This window comes from Anser brachyrhynchus, assembly GCF_964034855.1.
Source record: "Anser brachyrhynchus genome assembly, chromosome: 2".
Taxonomy (NCBI): domain Eukaryota; kingdom Metazoa; phylum Chordata; class Aves; order Anseriformes; family Anatidae; genus Anser; species Anser brachyrhynchus.
The window spans coordinates 124781086-124799360 of NC_137695.1; the positions used below are offsets into that span (position 1 = coordinate 124781086).

At 36.5% G+C, this 18275-nt stretch overlaps 1 protein-coding gene across 4 annotated transcripts in view; it reads right to left on the reverse strand.

Annotated features, from left to right (window-relative positions):
• Positions 1–18275, reverse strand: part of PDE7A (phosphodiesterase 7A) — an 80243-nt gene that overhangs the window by 24693 nt on the left and 37275 nt on the right. For 2 of the 4 annotated variants that reach the window (XM_080582429.1, XM_080582427.1), the window contains exons 2-4: positions 14332–14392; positions 7428–7460; positions 6848–6931 (exon numbers count right to left, since the gene is read on the reverse strand). In XM_080582429.1, the coding sequence (XP_080438555.1) occupies positions 6848–6931; positions 7428–7460; positions 14332–14392 (178 nt within the window). The remainder of the gene's footprint in view (positions 1–6847; positions 6932–7427; positions 7461–14331; positions 14393–18275) is intronic. The other 2 variants (XM_080582428.1, XM_080582430.1) reach the window with 2 other exon arrangements.

An 18275-nucleotide genomic window follows, 5' to 3' on the forward strand; every position in this document is an offset into this window, starting at 1 on the left:
CCACTCTTAAGCCCTGTTAGCATCATTGTAAGGCAATAGATCACCTCTTAAAAGAAAGTCAGGTCAAACTGTTTTAAGGTATCCTATGTATGCATTTGTGTACACATTCACACTTTTTTTTTTTAAATAAAATGATCACTGAAAATTATGCTACGGATTAAGGATTAGTGAAAGAAACATGGCTTTGCAAGTGTCATCTGACTGACTGGAATAAAGAAAAAAGGAATTAACTTTCAAGAAACTCTAGCAGTACTACCAATCTAGTAGAAACGCTAGCAGACAGATATCCCCCAATGACCAAGTACAACCATTAGACACCATGATCGTGGAAGATAATCCCCTCTCTGAAGAATCTTGCAGAATAAAATACTGTTTTAGCAAAGTATAGAAGCCACAGACCATCAGAATACTTCAGGATAGATGAGACTTCTCATAACTCTTTGGACCAACTCTCTGCTCAAAGCAAAGAATTTGAGAGAAATGACTCAAAGTACAGGAATTTTACTACTGCAGTACAAATTAAATGCCAAGTCACCAAAGGTATTGTATGCCTTTAAATAACACAGCACCAAAAGTGTAAAGAAAACACTATGAAAAGATATCTAAAAGGACTCTATCCATATAATTCTTTTGAATTTTGGCTCCTCAATCTTTGTAAATACCACAGGCACAATATAAAATTAAGTGAATTGAGCAATGGAACTCCTGTGCTGGACTGCATAACATTTTATAATTATCTGAGAACTAGGGAACAGTACGCATAAGACATACTCTTTTCCTATCAATATACTGAATCATAACCCCAGCAATCTTGTAGTTACATACTTTCTTTCTTTGACCTGACTCCATCTACAGGGCAAGGCAAATCTGTAGCTCACACCAGTATAGTGTAAACCAATAAACTTCATTGAAGGAAAATATTTAGCTGAGTATCATCAGAATACACTATTATTCCTTGGGGGGAAAAAAAGTTATACTTAAGTCTCGCCAGTGTTGAGATGTTAATGCTCTTGAAGAAGAAACAAGAACACATGACAACATAATGGTTCAAGTCTTCTCCCAAAACAAGGATAATATACTCCAGACAATAATCACCAGATCTTTTTTCTAGATGTCTTCCAAGAAAACACCCACTCTTTTGTGTTCTATAATTCTTCAGTTCCATGACAATGGAATGACAGAACTATCAAGTAATTCTTTTTGGCCTTTCTTCCCCACACACACAAATGAAAGAAGAATTCAAAAAAGAAACATACTGGTTGACAGAAAAAGAATTCCTTTAAAAGGCTGCATGACTGTAAGTAGAAAAGTCACACGGGGAACAGACAAAAACAAAAGAATGCATGCTTTTTTTTTTTATGATGGCAAACTTGGCTCTAAGTACGACTTTAAAAATAAACTACCTGGAAAAATGAACACATTAGAGAGGTTCAAAAGATGTGAAAAAAATAGAATGTGGTTGTGTCTTCTTCTAAGGTCAAACTTACCTCAGCAATAAACACTGCGCTGTACCAGTGCAAGACTCCAGAGCACACGCTGTTTTTCAGAAACTTGAGGAATTTGTAGATAAAATAACCATCTATGATAGCAAAATACATATATATCTGTCCTGTATTCTTAACTGGAAGCTTTTACATGGAAATCTTCCTTAACCAAGCTTACAAAAATATACTTGGATTTCAAGTTTAATTTCACTGTTTTATTTTGACCAAAGCTCTTTTTAGATCTTCCCATGACTAGGCTTTTGCAACTTCCCTTGAGTGATTGCACTGTCTACACTAATTTAAAGTAAAAATCTCTCTCATCTGAACGAGAAAAACTATATTCATAATCTGGATTGCTAAAAAAGAGATGCTAATTTCAGAATGTGTCCTGCACAGAAAGGCAGCTTTCAGAGAAATCTCTTGAGTGTGAGCCTTTCAGTCCTTAGTGCTGGTATTTTCACACGGAAATAAAATACTTAAATCAACCTCTCACCACACAGGAATCTCCTCACATGATTTTATTTGTTGGGAAATTTGCCTTTCTTCACAGTAGAACATTTAAGAATAACTTTCTTTCCTGTTCAACAAATTCAGCTCAGTAATTCCTCTATTTTAATGAAATAAAAATGAGCATTCAATTTCTTCTGGGCTGTGCTCATTTTATCTTAGCCTCCAGATGACAGTCAAAAGCATGTTCAGGTACTGTTACGGATCTCCCAAACTCTTTAAGGCAATCAATTTGGACTTGAATTCTTCTTCCTCATTTGACTTCTGGCCTTTCAGCTAAGGTAAGTCTACTTCACTGTCCAAGGTATATCTTTTCAATGATTTGTGAACGAGGCAAGTTCAAAGCAACACTGAAAACAGCCGATGCTGACACTTGCCAGATCTCAAAGTAGCAGATACAACGTTCAGTGTATTTATCCACTCTTATCTTTGTCTGAAAGTTGTACACCAAAGATAAAATCTGGCATTTCTTCATGTCTTTGCACTCAAAGAGAATCAGATTTATACATCGCCAATGCAAGTCACCTGAACTCTTCCTTTCCACTATAAAGAAGGCTCCGAATGCAGCCAGGGAGAAGACATCTATCTATATCTCAGTGATGTCAGCGAGCTCCAATCACGTTTTCTCTCCAGGATGTATCTCTGTACTGTAAGCACCAATTTGATTCAAAACTGAGTCATTCCTAAATGTTTACAGAAACATACTGATTAACTCAAAAATCTTCTCTTACTTCTAAGATATTTTAACTTGCAGATGTGACATACTCAGTTATCTCTGGAACACAAAATAGAGCCGCGTGTTGGCAACATCACCATCATCTTGTACAAATACGCTCAGACTACAGTGGCATGAGAGAGTTGTGATAGTCTTTTGACAAGATCTTATCTGTTCTCATGCAGATACAAAAGGAAAGGCAAGAAGAAAAAAAAAGTTTGCTCTCCACAAGACCAAAGTTTTTTGTTTGTTTGTTATCTGTTTCTTCCAGACCATACCCAACAACCTTTTCCCAAAAAGGAATTTTATAAGTATTAAGTTGTATCTGCATAAGATGCTTCATGATTTTGTTTGTTATCTTATTCATTTTGGCTTCATTTCCCCACTGTAACATATTGTGCACCTCACTGAGCATATTCACTGATTTTTCTCAGATGAACAGTGATGACAGTACACAATATATTCTGTTTGTATATGCCAAAGAGTCTTCACAAACACAAAGTATCTATACGCACATATATACATGCATACATTTTAACAAATTCAACTTTACTGATAACCTCTCAATAACCAGAAAACAAAAACCCAAAGCTTTATTGTTGGTTTGCTATTTTTAAAAAGGAAGCATTCACATACTATCATTTACTAATTATTCTAGCACGTATTTCGTTTTGCAGCAGCTTTTATCAATGTAATCTGTTGACATTAAATTGTTCAGAAACAATTCAAAAAGCAACCACTTTAACTGTAGCCTATTCATAAACCACCAGAGAACGAGAATGACCATAACCACTGCAATCACTTTTTCAGTAACTTCCCCGACAATCAAATTGCACATGATGGTAGTCAGACAGTAAAACGTCAAACTTGTTACCTGAGGAGTGCAATGTAGATTCAGTGCTCTACATTCAAATAAGTAAAATACTGTTAAAGTATATGCAGTTTACTGTGTAACTGTGAAAAATGTATATCCACTGAACAAAAATTACATTTAATTTACTTCTGAGGAAGGAAGTTATGTGGCTGCTCTCCCTTCTCCAGAATCCACAGCCTTTAGCTGCTAACTTGCCCACGGTTCCACAGAAACATAATCAACAGATGACAGTAACAGATAAACTACTAATTGCCGTCCCAGTGACAACTGATTACCAACCAACACGTGGGACACAATACTGACTTTTCCCATGTGGCAGGATGTAGTCTTGTTCAAACAAAAACCTGTTTATTGCGCTGTTCTTTCTGATGAGTTCCTGTGAAGAGCTAGCAAAATGTGATTCCTGGAACAGCGTACAGCGTAGAAGAAAAGCTGGCACCCAAAAAATGTAGTTTGACCATCAGTCAAATCTTGCATTCATAATCCGGAGATGTGTCTCCCACATTACTATCTCTAACAACAACAGAAACAAAAACGTTTTTCCAGCAGTCACTTTACAACCGGTTTTCCTAGAAAGAAGTTACAGGTAAGAATACTTCTAGCCAATTTAGAGAGTTGAATATTCATATACCAATTACAGAATGCTGGGATGAAGATGCAGACGCTGAGCTTATAATCCTTAAGAAGAAATAGAAGTGATCTTGAGATGTTAACAAGGTTTACTTTGGTATTTGGCAACGCAAGTTGAAGTTGCAAATGAAAATAGTATTAAAAAGAAAAATGATTGATTTTCAACCTCCTCCCCCCAAAAAAAAAAACACCAGTAGCTTTCTGAAAATGCAGTCATGCGTTTAAAATTCTGTATTCTTCAAATCTATCAATAAAAGTTTGGATTAAGAGTCTATTAATAAAACATTGGAAAAACTAATCAGCAGTTTATTGGCTCAACTTTCTGAAAGACTTGGACGTTCTCCACAAAACATCACTGAGAAAAAAAAGAAAATGATGCTAAACAACAAAAATTAGCTAAGCAAAATATAAAACGGCAATAATGCTTCAACACTGTGAATGACAGCCATGATATGTCATCTGTAAAAGAGGTAAGCAATAATCATTGCAAAATTTTGAGAAACACATTGTAGAGTTAGTCAATAACAGATGAAAGTTACAATGAAACTTCACAAACACCACGAAGGAAACATAGCCATGCATTACTGATGTTCGGTATGTAGCTGTTGTGGAGAGGGAAAAAAAGGACAACAACCAGATGCCTTAGTCTGCCTCTGCTGTAGAAGAGACCCATTTCAGCGCAGTTTTTGCTCCAAGCAAAGGAGAACATGTTTTAGCTTGACTGGCTCCTCTCACGGTTGACCATTTTTCAGCCCCACAGCTGAATATGGCAAAATTCTTCTGGAGTTACAAGAGGAAAAAATAAATAAGGATCCCAAGAATCAGGTCTGATCAGGTTCCACAACTCCTCTCTACCTGCAGTCTAGTAGCAAGATACTACAACTTTTGCCTAAAACTATTAGGGAAACACTGATCAGGACTCAATTAGCATTGCAGGGAGAATGAAAACTTTTTTTTTTTTTTTTAATTCTGTAAACGAACAGATAATTTACTGGTACTGTGGGATATGGGGCTGAATTCCTTATGTGCCCTCGTTCACCTGAGAATTCCTTATTCTTTATAGGAAAGAAACTCTACATGAAGTAGCAGGAGTCTGAAGTCTATGATCAACTCTGCAACAGGCCAAAATTCTTAAGTGCAAAATAAATCTGACTATAATATGGCAACTCAGAACTGCCACAGCAGCTGACTCCAGAGGAAAGTTACAGCCGAAGAATTTTTGGGCCTCCTAGCAACATTCCTTGCTGTCATCAGACACCACAGTTGATGTTGCTAAAAGTTGCTGCCTGTGCCTGAACAAGTAGGGGCAAGAAGAAAGGGTGTGAAAATCCTTTTCCTCATCTGCCCAATGCACAATTGTCAGGACGGAAACAGCGTGATGAGTATCATAGAAAATACAGTTAATTTGACAATGGCAATAATATCACACAAGACTAACATGCTGTTCTTTTAGTACTACTGTTAATATTTTCCTGTATCAGCATGAAATGCCACGTATCTTTATATATATGTATATAAAATTCATAAATTGCATGCTATTTTTACAGGTTTTTTTTTTTTTAATTCTTGGCAGAATTATCAGGACTTGAGACAGAATCCTTCTCCTCTTTATTTAAACGTTCAATACATCATACTCTTCAAACTTTGTTTTCTCACCTATTTTATGAAACTAACTTTTGAATGAAACTTAGAGTTTAAGAGTTTTAGATTTAAGTAGTGACCTACTTTAAAAATGAGCAACTTCAGGTAAGATCAGACTATTAATTAGCACAGTTTCTGCCACTCGGTTTTTATTAATAAGGTAATTACAACCACACTTGTTGCCATGAAATAGCTTTTCTAAATCTCACCGTTGCACAGACTACTCAGAATTGTGTAGATACAACATTGGTATAGATACTTCATGACAATACGTTAATATTATTTGCATCCTTGAATTAACACATCATCTGCATTCTGCTGCATATTCAGGTATGGTGGTTACTGCAGCTTTGATATTACAAGTACTGATATATTTAGTTATAATATGGATGTAAAGAAAAAAAAGTGAATTTATCCAAAAATATTCTTATTGTAACACTTCTCTGAGAAAAAAAAGTGTTTCCTAAAACCCATAATTAAAAAAATTAGTGTGTTATTTGCTTATAACACTTTAATCTCTATTTTAGATTTGTCTGTCTGTGAAAAATTTAAGGTCTAGCTACCTGTTTGAGAAAATGAAATACTGACTGACTACGATCAGGTCAAGAACAACGTACAATAATTCTTTTCAAGCATCATCCTGCACCGGGCCCTTCTGCTGCTTTATAAAAGCAGGAAAGTATTCTTCTCAACTGATTGTGTCTTCCAAGTAAGTACTCAGCATACACATCAGTATTTTTAGATAAGTCTTTATTTCCATAGGAATTCAGGTCTAAATTCAATAAATACAAGTTTAAGCTATATTTTTAGAAACAGAAATTTAGTGGTGAAGATTTTCTTATTCAATTTTTGGTAATGAAGTAGCATGAAAGATTTTCTTAAGTAATATAAAAAATGGTCTTGCTATATAAGCTGCTAACTATTTTTAGAGGCTCATTAGTTAAACTTAATGGAAGCCTTTGTTTATTTGTCATTAATCTGCTTTTAAATACTTACAGTGAAAAATACGGAAATCAATGTATGGATGAGAACCTCTTCTCTCTGTTTCAAATCCTGCCCGACTTCTTACTCGCACATCTCCTAGAAACAGGGTCAAGAGTGAAATAAAAGTGTGGAAGAGTGGCAGAGATAAAATGCAAATGAACATAGCCTGGAGGGGTAAAGATTCATGTACTTAATGGAGTAGGGTTATTCAAACAATAGGCCTATTTCAATACTTTTCGTTTTAAAGGTGAAATTCAAAACAAAGTTTGAAGACTTGTTAAACATGCAATTGCATGCTTTCTTGTCAAAATCTCTCCTGCCTAAAGCATACGTTGCCAGAAGCATGTGACAAGCATTCAGATGAAATTAAGAACAGCTTGCTACACCAGTATGGTAAAAACGCACCTTGATATGACAGGAAACAATAACATTAAAAGTTGATTTGTTCCTCAGTAACACACACAAAACAATAACATTTCGTATAGTACAAAAAATATTCAGCTTCTAGAAATGGTAGCTTTTAGCAAATAAGCTAGTTACAATATGATTTTATTTTACATAATAGAATGTTTTCCCACTAGCATTTACTTACTTGTGCTCAGCTGTTTGAATATTACACATGAGCCTATTAAAATACCAAAACTCAGTATTAAAATTTTATAAAACTATTTTGCACTGCAATTAGCTTTAACCTGAATTTTAGCATGCTTGTTGATTTCTACTTAGGCATTTTACCAACTGAAAGCTGATCAGTATTCTTTTGTATGGTAGATGTATGCATAAGCAGTTCACTTGGATTAAAAGCTTTCACTTAAAAACCTTTAGCAATTACAAATTTGGGCAAACCAAATGCATTACTATTTCCATGCTGAGACTTTAACAAAAAAGTGAAATCTAATATGTGGAAATTTTCTGGTTTCTAATTATGAAAATCCTTTAAGTGTAGTATGCTCCTCTCCTCAAACACAGTGATTTTCATATTAATCAAAACTATTTAATGCAAGAAATTGAGATTGGTTTAGAGAGAGAGAGAGAGAGAGAGAGAGAGAGAGAGAGAGAGAGAGCGCGCGCTATATAATTTCCAGTAACTAGTAGTATTCTAACTGCTTTTTTCTTTGCCAACTGACTAATTTGTAATGTTGAAGAAGACAGTGTAAGTCAGAAGATACTAAAGTTTTGGTCACTATCTTTAGGTAATACACTTTTAGCACTTAAACATCTGTCCAGAGATATGTATCTACAAACACAGACATATCTATAGTGACACACTTCACATGAATGTTATCCTGTGAAGCACGCTGGAAACACCACAGAAGATAAATATATCCCAAGCTCCCTCTGTAAAGAATCTAAAGTTGTCTTATCAGTAAAAACATAACAAATACTTTTTTTTTTTTTAACTGAAAACCTTAACAGAGCTGCAAAGTAAAGTAAGTCCATTGCTATCTACAGAATTATTTTCAGACCACTGACAATATACTGAATTAAAAATTTCAAGCATTTGTCTGAGCAGAGGTGCAAGAGGCTTGCCTTTTTCCAGACAATACAGAGGCAGCAAATTGTAGAACTCTTCTGTTAGGCACAAAGACAGCTGGTGGATTTAAAGAATGAGCAAATAAAAAGGAAAAGAGGAAATTTAGGAAAAGGGGAGGTGAGTACATTAGTAGTTACGTAAGAAAATATGTTTCCACAAAGGAAAATGTAATCTTCATTATCCATTATGCATATTTATCTGACAAATCAGTCAGATACAGCTGTATAAATTTTCAGTTGAGCTTTTTTTTTTTAAACAGAAAATATGATGTAACTTTTATGAATGATACTTATTTTTCAAAGTACCCTTAACTTTCAAAATTTACCAGCCTTAACGTGAATTAGCAAATAGTTTCAGGCAGTATACAACTGCTCTTGCAAACATGGAATTCTGCAGACAGAACAAGCAGGTTCATCTGACAAATGATACCTAGAAAATTTCTCTCTGACTTGTTTTTTTGTTTTGTTTTTTAATTATTATTTGCTAGTGCCTACTCCCAACAGCTAGAATAACAGTACCTCTGTTTCTCTTGAAATGCCAACAATGTTGTGGATTTTGAGTAGGACAGCAAGAAAAATGCAGAACTAACTCCATTGCTTTTATCAGGAGTTATAAAACTGCCTAATTAGAGGAATAGTTAATCAAAAGTAGAAGTGGTATACTAAACATAGATATGGCAAAAAAGGATGGTAACAAGATACAGGTTAAATGAGATTATTTAATTGTATACATATTAATTAAATTCTCAGAGGAAAGCAAAAAATTGTCATTAAGTAGCTTTTAAGCAAAATTCTCCCTCTTTGGTTGTGGCATTTGGTTAAGAATCAAGTTCTCAACAACAGTTTTTACAGAATACACTTGAATTTATTCTGGAATTCTGCAGAATGTTATCAGTTCTACAGGACTGGAATTTATTGAAATAACCAAAGTAGAAATTCCTGTTGGGTCAAAACAAAAGCCGAAGAGCTGTCTTCATTATTGTTGTATAGTACTAGTGCATTTTTCAAGATTTCAGACCAAAAATGTGATTTGAAAAATTACTTCAAATAGAAAGGTAGTATACATCTGTCTGAAATTCCCACATGTATAGAATAAAAAGGAATAACATGTCACTGACTGCATGTTAGCACATTAAGAAATCATGTGCCTAAGCACAATGAGATTAATCTCTACTGTACATATGTCATTAGTCCCACAACATCCAGAACTACCTGACCATCATTATGTAGTCATTGTTCAGTTGATCTGAGCTCTGAAGATCGACTGATGCCAACTGTGCTAACTTTATTGTGTGTGCTCGGAGCATTCACGTTGATTTGCTTGGAAAATTCTGCACAAGATTTCGTAACCCTATCACTTGGAAATGAATTTAATTTTAAGAAAAATATGTTCATCATCATAGGTAACTTAAAAAAAACACACAACATTTCAGATGACTTCTACCAGACACTACCGTGTAATTCTTTCAAACAGCAACAGAAGTCAACATCAGAGCTGGTTATTACTATAGTAGCTGAAAGATAATTAAATTCAATACCTAAAACAAGATAACTTATGAAAAGTTATGTACTTAGGCCTTTTTAAAAAATATTAAAGTGGTTACAAAATCTTTTGAAACTATCAGATTACACTGCTTATAGGGTAAATTTCCTTGAAGGAGACAAAGTGGTAGCAAGCTGACAGTTTTTAATCTTAAGTGTCACTTTAACCATTTTAACCACTGTGAATTAACTCCTCTGCTTTCTTAAGGAACACATTAAAGTCCAACATCTTAGTGACAGTGGACTTCCAGGAACATTTTTTTTTTCCTGAGAGTTTCTGTGAATCCAAAACATTATTTACTTTATGTTTTTCATAAGGGAGGAAAAAAAGTATGAAACCTTTCTTTCAAAATTTGATTTTACACACAGACTTAACACAGTATCTGTTGGCTGTTCAATCAGAACTTTTTCCAGAATAGTTCTACGTGCCCAGGGTGGATTGCTTTTCTTAAGACAAAATCTGTACAGGGAAAAACTGATTTGAAGGCTCAGTAAATAACAGAAGGAGGAATAAGGTGTAAGAGGGAAATTCGCAGGTACAGCTGAAAAGGAATCAGGCCTTTAGCAGAACTTACCTTGAGACAGCTTGTTTAGCTCCTACCCCTCTCTCAGATTCCTGCTTACATTGCAAGGACAGCTCTGACACTCACAAGGCAGCTGAAATGCCATAGTTTACATCCCTGCATGTTAAGGTTACACAGCACATATTTTGTGCTACCCTAATCTTCCAGTCTGAACCAGTAACCACGCAGCAGCTGCTCGGGTAGCCGAGGCCTTCTGGAGAAGGGGCAGAAATCTCAGAGATCACGGAGGACAGCTGGGAGCAGAAGCCACCTCACGGTAAACCACCCACACTCAAGTGAAAGCCATGAAGATGTGAAGAGCAGGATTTCCGGAAAGAATTACTAGCTTCAGAGATTCAAGTTCCTATTAAATTTGCTGGAGAAACAGATGACAGGTCAGCCGAATATGCTGGAATTAAAGCAAAAGCAACACCACATAGCAACTGCTACCACTGAAGAGCATGCACCTGCATTACGCATTGGCTTGCCTCCACTTTTTTTCTACGTCAAGCGATCAGGACCCCTAGAACAGAGACGCAGCTCCAGGTATAGTGGAGAGGTGCATGCTCCCTGACACAAGCACTCAGTGCCCCAATCTTTCCAGCCCATGCACAGTAGCAAAACTTTCAGGCAGTACAAAACAACTACCAAAAAAAAAAAAAAAAAACAGAAATCAGAAAAGTGAAGAAGAGAAAAATCAGTAAAGTACCAAAGATTACATGGAAGCACTTTTAGGTATTGGGAATTCCTCACAGTTGCTGAGAGAAGTAGCTGACTGAGGTGATGCAGATATATTAGCCCGTCTGTCCAAGGTTTTAAAAAGAAAAATTCTACAATGCTGCATCTGTATCTAAATATTAAAATAGCAAATCAGCCACTCGGGGGTGGCCTAGTGTATATTTTGGGAAGGGGGTATGACAGCTGAGTCATTAGACTCAACGCTGTTTGTTTATATTGACACTGGATGAAGACAGTTGAATTAGTTGCTTGTATCGTGTGCCCCTAAAATTTCACCTTCTAAGTTGAACCTGGAAACACTGTCCTACCACAGGAATTTCTACCTACTTGGTGCTAGTGAATATCCATTGAGTTGCCACTTGAATGGCCTGAAGACATTAAAGGAAGCAACTCTACAGCTAGCTCAACTAAACAGATGCTGAGGGAGGTGTCCTAGATACCCTTGGGTTTATATTTTTGGTCTGCTAAAATATACAGTTTACTGAGGTACAGTCTATTAGTAGACATAGTCTGTTTGGAATAGCAACCAATGAAGTAAAAAGGCAATACCTCCCATGACTTTGCAACTTCCCTTTAAGCTACAGCTAAAGGATTTCTTACAGCTTACTCTGCTAAAGTTAAAAAAAAAAAATCACAGTTCTGTATGGGAAATGTAACACTTCATTTTTCACAAATATTCTAGTGAATGTTGTGAATGTTTCTACATACCGATGCATCCAACTGTTCAGCTTTCAGGCTGGTCTTTTGTACAATCCATTTATGAATACAACAATAATAAATCTGTAAATAGTTGCTATCTTGCATGGTACGGTGTATTTAACATTTGGGAAAACAAAAAGTGATCACTAACAAGTGAGAAAATAATAAAAATTTAACATACTGATTCAAATATCCAGTGAGCAATTTTGTGTTTGTTGATGTCCTCCAGCAGAAGTTAGAAGAGGTCTATCCTTTAACAGACTTACTAGTTCAGAATAGCTAGCATGCAGCATTATGAAACAGTAATGCCTGCAAAAGTTAATGCTGTTCATAACAAGCACCAATCACATAATCTAATAAATTAATTCACATTAGCTAACAAGTGCAATTCAATTTACTCAACACATTTGCACACATATTCTGAATTTATTCCATGTCTGCCTGTTGGAATGACCAGTGAAGAAAGATTTCAAAAACGTTAAATTTTCCCCTCAGCTATATACAAACACCAGGAACCACAGAAAAACACGCTTTGGTTTCTTCTAGATTTACTTGACCATTAAATAAAACTCTTCTGCAGAAATCATGGGCCTAACTACTAGACGATATAATTAATTTAAACTTCCAGAACAGCTGAAGATAACTCTTGATTTCTGGAGAGAACAATTTTTTTTTTTACAAGCTGGACTTCTACCATTAGCAGATTAGTATCAAAGAATAAAAAACAGACATACGCTTACAGTACCTTTAATTCAAGCCTATCAGTGCATTTTTAAACAAAATGAATGCCTATTTCCCCTGTTAGGGGATTAAATGTATTCAATTTGTAAGATTTTATAAGCAGAAAATTTTGTATTTTCTAATTATAGCAAAATAAATTTAGTTTAAAACTATGAATCACAAAACCAAGGAAACAAACTACCTCAGGCCTGAATTTACTGTCTTATTCTTATGACTACAGCAGAAGAAAATCAGATTTCGAAAAATTCTAGTGTTCATCTTGCAAGGATGATTGAAAATAAGCGATTTTAATTTTTTTAAATGAAATAAACCTGCTTCTTCCCCCCCAAAAAAAAGTTAGCACCTTTTTCAATTAGCATTTAGAAACCAGCATCTTCTGTCCTCCTACTTCTCTTAACAAATCTCCATACACATTCTCTCATCAAAAATTCTTTACTAGACAGCCAGTGCTATACTATTAACTTGACAAGCTTAAAAGAAAAAAAACGAACAAAACTTAAAAATAAAAATGTAAGATGCTAAGTCAAAGTTCTATTTATATCTATGCACACATACACATGCATTTGCCTACACATGTAGACTATGACTAGAAATTCATATATATGTACACATGTGTACATACATATACAGCTTGTGACTAAATTCATAGAGAACGCAGTCACGAATTTCTGAGGACTGGAATATGTACAAATTGCAACTGAATCGAAAAGATTCAGGGTGTAAAAATACATGTTCTGGCTGATCTAGTTGAATCAGGTTAAGAATTTATAATCACTAGCTGCTTATGTTCGTCAGGCTGTGCAAGACAGCATGTAAGCGTTTGTAGTCCATTTCAACACAAAATCACAGCTGAAGTTGGCTTAAATTAAGCAGTGTAATTTTGCAGCGAAACAGACTTAGGAGCACATACAGAGTCCATCATGCCATCTGCAAGAGCTTTGCATCTTTCTCCTCGCAACCACTGACCTCAGGTCCATCCTCTGTGCACTCAGTATCATGGAGGGTGTCCCCTGGTGCTTGCTGCTCCCAGTACTGCCCTTTCTCTTTGATTTGACTTTACCCTTTATCTAGTTGCTACCCTGGAAACATTCTTCAGAAAGCTGACTAAGCCACTAGTCCTGTCACACATCCTTTCCCTTGAAGTCATCTTCTAAAACTAATAGAAGTATTGTTTAAAACTGTGGCATTATTTTAAGAACACCTTGAACATTTCACAGCCTCAGCATTGAAATTTTTTGAAGTGTGTGGTAATCCTCACGCACACATATTCTCTAAGCTACAGTTTTAATCAGAAGGATATCACGCAGAGATGATAAATTCCATCACAGAAATAAAGATCCATCACAGAAATAAATGAGAGTCATTTGGAAAACTAAACTTCTACTAAATGCAAATGCGTTACATTAATTATAAGAACCGTAATTGAGTTTTCTTTAAATACAGGAGTAAGGCATCTGACACAATGGTTAATTCAAAAATAAAAATGCCAAACCACCAAAAAAAACCAAATAAGCATAAAAATGATTTTCTAGAGAAGGTAACCAGAATATTTTCCAGAAGAAAAGTTTAAGGGTACAATACTCATATACATATATATATATATATATATATATATATATATATATATATAAAGCGATCATAACTGTAAGGGCTTTGCAATATAGAAATTGGTGTGCTTACCTAGCATACGAATGTACAACGCAGTCTGATCAGAGCTGTCATAGGAAATTGCTCCACGTCTCTGCAAAAAAAAAAAAAAAGGTGTATTGCACGCATGTTACAACTGATTTTTTTTTTAATTGAAACAAAATACTGATCGTCTATTTCCAATCTACTCCTCAAAATTAATCTTCAAAATTTGAACATGCATCCTTCAAATATATGTTCTGATTTTGTTTTTGGAGGGGACAAAGGAAGGTCAAGAATTCATGAAGAAACTATGAAAAACAGGACCGGAGTGCAGAAGAAAAATATCCCTCTACATTTCTTTCCAGATGCTTCTCCAACATTTCCTACAATAAATAAGGCACAGAACAAGATTAAAGAGACGCAAAAACTTGTTCCTTATAGACTTCTACAGTGTAATACTTAAAACCAATAGTTGCGGTTCCTAGCTTATTTATCTACCCATGGGTTATTTCCCTCTTTAAAGCTAAAAGTGGTTTTAAAAGAAGTAAAAGAAGTTGAATGATACTATTACTGCAGTCTGAAGAATTAAACACATTTTCTGCAAGGACAGGACATGGCTGGCATGTGCCACCTTCCTTCCACCCAGTACTTTCCGTAGACAAATCAAGGTACCGGTGAAGCAGGATGCAACCCATAAAGGCTGAAGAAAGGTCTACAAGAGTCATCAAGCTATCTGCGCAGGACACAGACTCCCAAACAGGATGTATTTCTTACCTACACAAAGCCGTCTTTATAGCTCCACACACATTGAGCTGATGCGATAACAGTTATAATTCAGGAAGTTATAATTCCTGAAAATGTGGTGAACTACTCCTGCAACAGCTAAAAACTGGGGGAAACGTTCCTGTAGTTACACAACACCGGCATCGTGGAGTCTTTAAAGCTTGGCACAACCTAGCACTCATGCCTTTCCCTTAGTGTATTTTCACCACCTTCTGCCACTTGCCACCCTAAGGCCTTCACCAGTGCTTTCTCAGCCCTAGGATCAGGGGATCACCTTGCAGTTACGGCGATTTTGCCAGTTCACAACACCTTTAACTAAAGGGATTTTTATTTTTTTTTTTTTTTGTAAGAACTCCTGACTTTTTCTTGTCCAACACACATTGAGAACAGAGAAGTCGCGTGTGCCTAAAAGGTTTATCACATCCCTTCAAGAAGTTCAGGTAAAAGTCAGCCTGGAAGCGAGTGCAGTATCCCATTTTCCCTTCTGTATAGCAAGAAAAACAACACATACCATAGGCACAGGCCTGAAAATGTGCAAGTTCAAAAGACTGGAAACAGCACAGAAAAATACATCTTGGCTACTAAGAATTATGCAAGAAAAAAAGAGAAAAATTATTTGCAAGGGGAAAAGGCAAAGCTGCTTGTAAGCACCTATGAACAGTGCAAACTGAATGCAAAGAAAGACTAGAGATCAATAACCTCCATCAGTATGATTTGTACAGCTGATGTGTTAGGACCCCAAACCCAGAAGTTACATAGGAGTTTTAGTATTTTTCATGTTAAGAGGAGGGAAAAAAAAAAAAACGAAGCGACAACAAAACCCACAAAACCTTATGCTTGAGGTCAGAAAAGTCTTCTTTTTCCAAAGGCAGGCTTAATGTTTAATTACAGAAATGACCAAAGACCTAACTCCAAATCAGGTCTGATTATATTAGCTGTTGTAAAGACTACAAAGAATTCCCTATACAGCGCTTTTATACTGTCTTAGCTTTTGTTCCATACTTCCTTGGAAGACCATAAACGATGCAAATAATCCTTCCTTTGAAATATGTTTGTACAGCATTTCACACAGCGGCGTGCCTGTCCTGATGGGGAAGTTAGCAATCCGACTCATCAGCCGGAAAACGATGCTGATTTCCCACTAACGTGTTCAAATTTCTTCCTGTAACCTGCCTTAGAATTTCAGCACATCTCAGCCAAATGTATTTGCAGTAGCCTGGAACATTTCGTCTCATTGACAAGGCACAATCAGAGAGGTAATTTAGTGCTAACTTGCAATTTGCACCTCTCTATCACGGATTACCCAACATGTCCAGTACAGTTCTGTAATCTAATGCTGGAGAAAACTCAGCACACGTGCAGCTAGAAGAACCATATTAGTCTCTGAGAAGAAAAAAAATACAAAAATTGATCAAAATAGAAACCCCTTTGATGTACCAATTTTAAAACATTATTTGCTAGCTAACAATCTAAAATCATACTGGCTGGCTAAAATAGCACATCCATGTATGAGATCAAACACATGAATGTGTTTTTAGAAACATAACCCACTTGCTTTTACAAACAAGTGATTTGGTTCTGCAAGGACAGTAAGAGATCTCACAGGAATCTTTGAGCAATCGACCCCTTTTAAAGTTACCTTTCAAAGTTTGGTTTCCTAAGGAAAAGAAAAGCAATTTACTGTGTAAACCTCACTAGTAAGACTTAGAGACGTAATTAGACAATCTCAGCTAATGTTGCTAAAAGGGTAGAGGTACGACAGATATTTCACTCACTGAAATATGTTAAATATAACAGATAAAATGAAATCGTTACCAGCAAGTTCCACCGAGAGGAAGGCAGAGGGTGGGTGCTAAGTGGTCAGACATCAGAGCAGGAGAACAGGTGAGGCACGGAGAGCCAGGAGTGCTGTGGTGTGCGGCCAGAGACCAAGCAGGGAGCTAACAGTAACAGGGTTTTAGCAGCATGTGAGAGGTAGGTTAAGTAATAACACCGTGCTCATCCAGCCACGGACTGCATTGGTGCCTGCTCACGCCCCGTAGAGCCAGCAGACTGTATCAGCCAACATACTGGGGTACATCACTCATCTCACCACTCTAAACTAAACTCTTGGTGTATTTGTTAAACTATACTACCCCCTACACTGCCCTAGAAAAACGCACCATCCTGCAACAGCAAAGAAGTAGAGTCATTTAATCTACCCTGACTGTGGTTCCTTAAGGTACGCTGTCTAGGTTCCGCTTTTAAACCCATCCAAATCCAGCAAACAGAAGGAGCATCAGCTTCCACCAAGAACCATCGTGTGCAGCAAGTCCGTTAAGCAGAAGAAAAAACAAATCCTGAAGAACCAAAGTTTCTGTAAAGCAAGTAACAGCTCAAACGATTTAATCACTGCGATTCTACCCCTGGTGACCACCAAAAACGACTCCCCCCTCATCACTAATTGAAGGCCCATTATCTGTATCCTACATCAGGACTGCACTTAAAATACAAATTTACTTCACTTGCAGAGTCAAGATAACTAGCATACACTCTATCAACCTACAGAAACCATGGCTAAAGACTTCAAGGACAGAGCCTGACTTCTGATACTTCAAAATACCACGCCAGCACTCCAAGCTGGGCTGGATGGGTCTGAAGAGCAGTCGCACACTTCTGACCAAGAAAGTCTAATTCCTAACTACTGCATTTATAGAAAAAACAACTGCCAAATCCAAACTTATGTCCAATTATTCTACCCAAATTACCTTTTCTTTGTTCTGATCTTGCTCAATTTTATAAATAATTTATAAATAAACATTTAGAGTAAAACTGTATTTCTAGAGCTCTGCTATCTCTTGGGTCCACCTGAAGCATCACGTTTATTACAGACAGTAGAGCACACTGCACTCCTTGATGCTCTGCACACATCTCAAACAAGCAAGCATCACTCCAACAGGCGGACAGCACTGCCCAAACCCAGTGCTCTTCTTGTACTGAGTACGTCGGCACTCAAGCTGAAGACAATCCTAATGTGCTAAGGCAGCCCTCCTTTATCAAGCACAAGGACAACTTGGTCCTTTGGGCATACCTGCTGGACTCACTTGGAGTCGAGAAATTCCTCAGATGGTTAGGAGAGGTTCTTCACCACTCCTCTCCAGCCATGAGTACGAGTCCGAACTGGATGGGCTCTTCTGCTTCAGCAGTACAGATGGATGACAAAAAGACAACTG